Raw genomic sequence first — 7,500 nt, 5'->3', positions numbered from 1 at the left:
ACAACATCGCTTAAGAGGGTGACAAATCCATCCAAACATGAAAAGAGTAATTAAGAAACATCAATCACTTGTTAGAATGTATTTGATTGCCGTTGTGGTCGGAAGGAGAGACATCATACACAGGGGGGCCCCGTGGCTGAGCGTCAGAGCCCGTATGTAGGGCATTCCGCTACATCTGCGACGATGGAAACGTCAGATTCCCAGTAAAGGTGGCTCACCTGTCAGGAGCAGTAGTTTGTGCGTTTGACTCGGGGTGCCCATTCTGCCGTCGGCGGTCAGTTTATCCTTCACCGACTCTCGGTGACACTGTCGCGTCGACGCGCAGTGACACTCTCATGTACTGACAGGAAATTGAGCGAGACCTTGGGAGGAAATGTGTGTGGGGGAGTGATGTGGGGGGGGGGAGGGGGGGGTGTGGTCGTGAGATGCAGCGACAGGTAACGATACAGAGTGCAGCCAGGGCCAAGCTGAGACGAGGTGGACGCTGAGTGGCTCGTACGGTTTAAGCACCGGGCCGTGCAGGGATGGGCCCCGTGGCGTTGGACGGAAACTGGACCGCTTCAGGGCCGAATGTGGCCGACGGCTCCAAACGGTGACGTGCGATTGGTCATCGCGTCGCCCGGAGTGCGGGGGGGGGGGGGGGGGGCTCAGTCGGTTAGGGGGGGTCGGTTAGGGGGGGGCCCAACCGAAGTCTGCAGAAGAACTGTAGAAGTTCTCCAACATGCTCGGAACAACCTCCCTGCTGATCGTCTTACAGAACTGCAGGACAGCGTTGGCCATCTCAGAGAAGCGATGCGGTTTTAACTAAGGGTGGTCACAAAAAATATTGATTTGATTCAGGTGTTAACTATTCTGCCAAATTACTAAAATGTAACGGTCACAGTAAATGTCACAGTTCTTCAGCAGACTTCGGTCGGCTCCTTGCTTCTGATCTCAGACAGGCTTGATCAAGTTTTTATGTAAAAAGTTGTCAATTGTTTACAGTAATATGTTACCTTTAAAATAAAATAGATGTAGACATAGAAATGTCTCTCTAAAATGAATTATTTTGGAAAATGAATATTTGGAAATCTCAAATTGTGTTATTTTATACTAACACACACAAAAAAATAAACATGTATATATATAATAAAGTCTAGGGTGCCTAAGATATCTTCGGCCCAGGTCTCCGGTGGAGCTGGCAGCCACACTGCATTGAGCGGCAGATATTTAAATATAAAAGATTAATTGAAAAAAGGAACAGAGCCTGTGCAACACAGACAGGATGTCATACACAACCCTCAGTGTGACACTGTGGTTTTTTGGCGTGCTGCTTGCTCAGAGGATGTAGGTGAGGCCTACACCAAGAACAAAAGGTGTCACATTTCCAGTATTTGCTTCTGCCCGGAACCCATCGAGGTTGTCACCTTTAACCAATAAGAGTTTGTTCCTTTTTTTTTTTTCAACAATCTGGGAGAAATCTAACATTGCATTACATTACATTACATTACATTACATTACAGGCACCTGGCAGACGTACAACAAAGTGCACAATCATGACCATGGACAAGTGCACTGAAAAGGTCTCAAACTGGAATGAATGCCAGTGGAAGTGCCATGGAAGGCTGTGTGTATGCTGGTGCTGCTTCAATTACTTGTGGAATTAGAGCTGTAGGCTTACACATAATGTATATGACGCGAAACGTGTTATTTGTGTTGTCTAAATAACAACTGTTGCTCATATCCTGTGCTCTAATTCAGTAAAATGCATATGGCTGAATCAGGTAGTGGAAACAATTAAGGCAGCGTTCATTCGTTGGAATGAAACCCAGCATACACACGGCCATCCACGCCACGGACTCTGAGACCACTGCGCGACAGGACGGCCGCTGAGCGACAGTCCGTGTAGGCTACGTGCGAACTGCATTTCCCAGCGTGCAATACAACACAAAGTACGCACGCGATACAAAGGACCGAGTCGCATTTCGAGAGATGCTGCTGCGCTCTCCGCCCTCCGCCCAACATCATCAGCACCACCGCTCGCTGCAACGTAGTAGCTTTGGATAGCCACGGCGGAGGGAATACGAAACAAAAACCGATAAATTTGATCCGGATCTGCGGACCGGCTCCATGGGGGATCAGCGGGTAAGTTCGAGCTGGCATGGCGTGAGTGAAGCGGGCTCGATTTTCCGGGTGTTTTTATAAACCAAGACAAAGAAAGGCAAAGAGAAAGGCAGGCTACTCGGGTGAAGAATGTTTTTGTTGCAGGGATTCGCGTCCTACACATCAGACCAGTTTTCGTCCTGCCTTCGTATCTCTTAATCTGCTTACAGTTAAGAGAGCGTCATGGTAGACTATGGGATTTCAGTAGGATACACATCTACTAACTATGTATTTGGAGTCACAACAAAATGTATAAGTGTGTCGCCAGATTGTTCAGACCGGGACCGCGGCGTATTGCATCGGCCGTCCCTGTAACAACGGTCCAAATCTGACATTGGCAAGTTCTTGGGCGCGACGTTCCTACCTGCAATACTCGTCAAAAGACTATCTGCACTGTCACGGTAACAGGCTACGACGCGGGCAGTTGTCTAGCACCTTTCAGAATTCGACATCAATTTCCTCAGAGACGCTGCGATAGTGTGGTCGTAAAAAAACGCAGACGGGGTTGGGTTGACTGTGTATCCGTGTGTGTGAAATCTAATTATGTTCACAGATTTAAATTATTTAGTGACTGGTAAAAAAAAAAATCCTGTCGCTCAAGAATGTACGGGTGTGTTTGTAGCCAGGAGGCAAATTAGAAGGTGAAGCTTCACATGCCCCACAGTGGGTGGATGTACGATGCACTCTTTGGATTTTGCAGTATGTAGGATCTTTTCTAGGGAGAAGCGAGAGAGAGAGAGAGAGAGAGAGAGAGAGAGAGAGAGAGAGAGAGAGAGAGAGATAGAGATGCTTCAAAATAGATGCACATTAGCCAGATGGAGGTATAATTTGAGTCTGATCTCTTCCGCAGACATGTCATGAGCTCAGGCTGTTGTGTGGCAGTGAGATCAGTGAAGCGTTGGTACTTGGTACTGACGGTGTAAAGTTTGCATGGTACTCAATGATGGGTGAAGCAACAGCGATCCCTCTTGTTGGAACCATTGTAAACAAACAGAGCACGATTGGTTCGGGAGAGTCACTGGTACAATATTGTGGTGGCACCCGTTTTTGGTTTTGGGGACCGAGGTGGTCTCTTCTGGACATGGGTCTGTTACGTAATTGTTTTGGATTCAAATACTTTTTCTGTGCTCGATTTATCTTGCCTGGTGCAATTGAGGCAACCGAAATGACTAGAATTTGGGGTTGGCACTTGAGAGGAATGCATTGGTTCCAGTACACCAGATAAGCTCAGTAAAGAATAAAGAAGTATTTGAATCCAAAACCACTACATGATTGACCCAGGTCTGGTTCTGTTCTGAGCTGTGACCCCTAACCCATGTGACCTGTGTGTGTGCCTCAGGAGTCCCTGAGGAAGATCTCCACCACCCTGGCCCTGAAGAATGAGGAGATCCAGAACTTCATCTGCTGCCTGAAGCAGAACCTGCAGAACCTGGAGGTACTGTACGGACTAAACCCAACCCGGTTCTGTATGGACTGAACCGGACCTGGTTCTGTACGGACTAAACCCAACCCGGTTCTGTATGGACTGAACCGGACCTGGTTCTGTACAGACTGGGGCCCGACCCCGTTCTGTAGAAACTGAACCCGACCCGGTTCTGTACGGACTAAACCCAACCCGGTTCTGTATGGACTGAACCGGACCTAGTTCTGTACAGACTGGGGCCCGACCCCGTTCTGTAGAAACTGAACCCGACCCGGTTCTGTACGGACTAAACCCAACCCGGTTCTGTATGGACTGAACCGGACCTGGTTCTGTACAGACTGGGGCCCGACCCCGTTCTGTAGAAACTGAACCTGACCCGGTTCTGTACGGACTAAACCCAACCCGGTTCTGTATGGACTGAACCGGACCTAGTTCTGTACAGACTGGGGCCCGACCCCGTTCTGTAGAAACTGAACCCGACCCGGTTCTGTACGGACTAAACCCAACCCGGTTCTGTATGGACTGAACCTGACCCGGTTCTGTACGGACTAAACCCAACCCGGTTCTGTATGGACTGAACCGGACCTGGTTCTGTACAGACTGGGGCCCGACCCAATCACTACCACCTCAAAGGGACACATACACAGGCCATGTGTAAATCAACACACTCGCCTACTCCTGAGTATACTTGTTGATTTCACTGGATGAGAAAGTTGTGAAGTGGGCTGGATGAGCAATTCAGCTATTGTAAACGTAAAACAGCATACCCAGGGGCACCCAGGACCGACTTTGAATACTCCTAAACTAAAGTACTTCACTTGCTAAGACAGAGGGAGAGACACGCTCGGGAATTGCCCCGGAAAGTCTTACAACACCTTGGGGAAATAGCATGGACGATATTTTTACCATACTGTCCATCGCATTCTCAAAAAATGCCATAGATTATAATCGCACTTAGATATAGTTATTGTTGTACTCGGGGTATTCAAGCTGCCAACCGTGGCATGCTAGTTTGTAAATTGATGTATTCTTCAGGGGTTCCAATTATATCTGTATGCTCAGGCTAGAACTGTACTGTCCTCTCAGGTCCTCTTCACACTTGTCCCTATGTTTGATCTGAACTTCGTTGTACGTCACTCTGGATAAGAGCGTCTGCTAAACGCCTGTAATGTAATGTACTGTAAAAATACACTCATACTTTGAGGACACGGTAGTTTGAAGGCCGATTTTGCCACAGTCTCCCCTGAGCATGCTGTGTATCGACCGGACGACTGACTGACACCCGACATCCCGCCTCTGTCACTCAAACCCAGGCTGATCCGAACGTGTGGCAGTGCGGCTTCTCTCATTGGCTTACTGGTGCAGAGGTTGCAGGTCCAAATCCGGTTTCAGGAACCCTTGGCAAAGCCGGTGCTTAAGCTTTAAGTACAGTGACGTCCAGCTTTTTGATTGGCAGGAGGTAACATCGCAGAACTCTGTATGTTTGCCATTCTTGGGCGTACTTAGACTGCCACTGGCATTCATTGGTTCTGCTGCTTCTACACTGATGACATCACCTACGATGTTACTGGTTAACAAGGCTGGCTTTTCATTGGTCCCCCAGAAGGTTGATGATGGTTCAGGCGCTGGTGTCATACAGCTCTTGGGCCCTTTAGCAAGGCCCTTAGCCCCACATTGCTCCAGGGAGGATAGTGCCCTGCTGAGTGCCCTGCTGAGTCTAATCAACTGTAAGTTGCTTTGGGTAAAAGTGTCAGCTAAATAGCAATTTATTATAAATTATTATTATTATTATTATTATTATTATTATTTGCATATACTAGTACTGTTAGTGAGTCCTTGTTTCTCTTTCTCCATCCTCTCCCCTTCCTCATTCTATGAGATACCGGTTGCAGTGATTGGAGTTTCTCTGGTTGTATTACAGTTCATGAATACTCAGGACAGAATATCAATACTCGCCTTGGCTACTGCCTTCCACACGTATCTGTCAGGCACGCGTCATTTGGAACATTTTGGCTTCGACAGTAGAGACACAGGATTCGATGTTAAGAATACGGAGCCGACGATCTGGTTAGTCTATGGCAAGAATACCCAAAATCAGGCCCTCAGGGACAGCAGGACTGCTGGGTATCATTCCCGCCTCGAAGCAGGGACTGATTTAAACGTGACACACCTGGTGAGTGTAATCGAAAAAAATAAGATGAGATAGACTGTATTGTGTCGAAGGACATTGGTCTTGGGCACAACAGTGCCTGCTGTACGGAATAATATGTAACATACAGGTATAGACGTCAATCTCTGGCCAACAGCGATATGGACCGTCAGGCAGAAAAGAACGTGTTCCCGGGGGACGGATTCTCCGGGCGCGCGCGTTGATTCCGCCCCGCTCCCGTTTATGTCCGCAGTCGAACTCCGGGCGGGTGCTGGAGGACCTGGAGGCGGAGTTCAGCTCCCTGACCTCGGTGCTGGAGGAGCTGAGGGACGGGATGGTGACCCGGATCAAACAGGAGAGGGCCAGCCGCACCTACGAGATGCAGGTCCGAGAGCCTTCACCCGTCCGTCTGTACGCCTGTCTGTGTGTCTATCTGTCTGTACATCTGTCTGTCCGTCTGTATGTCCGTACATCTGTCTGTCTGTCCGTCTGTATGTATGTCTGTTTGTATGTCTCTCTGCCTGTACCTTTGTCTGTATGTGTGTCTGTATGTCTGTATGTCTGTCTGTGCGTCTTTATGCCAGTCTCTGTTTTTCTGTCTGTCTGTACGTCCCATCTGTCTGTCTGCCCTTCTGTCTGTACATCTGTCTGTCAGTACATCTGTCTGTTCGTCTGTCTCACCTGTCTGTCTGTATGTACATCTGTCTGTACATCTGTACATCTTGTCTGTCTCATCTGTTTCTGTGCATGTTTGCCTGTCTCTCTGCCATTTTTGCTGTCGGCCTGTCTGTCTCTTTCAATACAGTTCTGTTGGGAGATCCCAGAACCAGATTACTGACACAGTTTTTTTTTTTTATACAATGTTGCTCTGATGTCACATCTTTACAAAGGTGCATACGCAGTGTTTGGATAGTTAACTTTGGTCACTTTTGCTCTGTTTCTTTGTTTCTTTGTTCTCAAAAAAAAAAAAAAAAAAAAAAATGGCCCTTGTCCTTATCTTTGTTGTACAGGTAGCAGTTGAAATTGTACTTCCCTCTAGGGTCTTTCAGCGAACTTATCCCTGGTTATGGGTATGCACTTTGTTGTACGTCGCTCTGGATAAGAGCGTCTGCCAAATGCCAATAATGTAATGTAATGTAATGTACGCACAGGCGTAGGCAGTAGTTACAGCCAGTCACATGGTCTGCTCTCTCCCCCCCCCCCCCCCCCCTCTGCCCATAATCCTCTCAGAGCCAACTGAGTGCGTGCACCAAGGCCCTGGAGAGCTCCGAGGAGCTGCTGGAGCTGGCCAATCAGACGCTGTGCAACTCTGAGACGGGCGGCTTCAACCAAGTAGGCCCCGCCCACGTACCCCCCCCCCCCACTTCTGGAGAACAGTTGGCGCAGTCCAGTGCAGTCTTAATGCTATAAGCGGGGTTAAAATGTTGTGGCCACTCAAAAAACACAATCTTAATCTTGAGGTCCATGTAGGCCTTTCTCTCTCGCCTCTGACGTGTTGCTGCATGTGCCAACGGACCTGAGTGCCACACTCTTTTATTCCTACGGGAGTGACAGAACACCACTCAACCCTCTTCTCTTTCTCAATCCCTGTCTCTTCCCCCCTCTTTTTCTCTCCCCCTCTGACCCCTGACCTTTGACCCCTCACCCCTGACCCCAGGCGGCCAAAGAGATAAAGGATAGGTACAGTAGTCTTTTCTTCAACAGTAGTCCCATCCGGGTCTCCATCCATAACTCCATCTACTCGTCAGGCCTGGGTTCGCACAGTGTTTGTTTTGCACACGCTTTT

The 7,500-nt window shown here is 48.5% G+C and overlaps 2 protein-coding genes across 3 annotated transcripts in view; one reads left to right on the top strand and one right to left on the bottom strand.

The window, feature by feature from the left end:
• Window positions 1-331, bottom strand: part of LOC133129837 (uncharacterized) — a 7,383-nt gene extending 7,052 nt beyond the window's left edge. The window contains exon 1 of the mRNA XM_061244185.1: window positions 219-331. Within this exon, the coding sequence (XP_061100169.1) occupies window positions 219-261 (43 nt within the window). The 5' untranslated portion in view covers window positions 262-331. The remainder of the gene's footprint in view (window positions 1-218) is intronic.
• A 1,665-nt stretch (window positions 332-1,996) lies between these two features.
• Window positions 1,997-7,500, top strand: part of LOC133129344 (fibronectin type III and SPRY domain-containing protein 1-like) — a 17,631-nt gene continuing 12,127 nt past the window's right edge. For both annotated transcript variants that reach the window (XM_061243361.1, XM_061243360.1), the window contains exons 1-5: window positions 1,997-2,124; window positions 3,482-3,577; window positions 5,968-6,099; window positions 6,945-7,046; window positions 7,372-7,394. In XM_061243361.1, coding sequence (XP_061099345.1) covers window positions 2,110-2,124; window positions 3,482-3,577; window positions 5,968-6,099; window positions 6,945-7,046; window positions 7,372-7,394 — 368 coding nt within the window. In that variant the 5' untranslated portion in view covers window positions 1,997-2,109. The remainder of the gene's footprint in view (window positions 2,125-3,481; window positions 3,578-5,967; window positions 6,100-6,944; window positions 7,047-7,371; window positions 7,395-7,500) is intronic.

This window comes from Conger conger, chromosome 5 (assembly GCF_963514075.1).
Source record: "Conger conger chromosome 5, fConCon1.1, whole genome shotgun sequence".
Taxonomy (NCBI): domain Eukaryota; kingdom Metazoa; phylum Chordata; class Actinopteri; order Anguilliformes; family Congridae; genus Conger; species Conger conger.
Note: the sequence above shows the minus strand (reverse complement) of the source record. Positions and strands in the feature narration are given on the sequence as shown.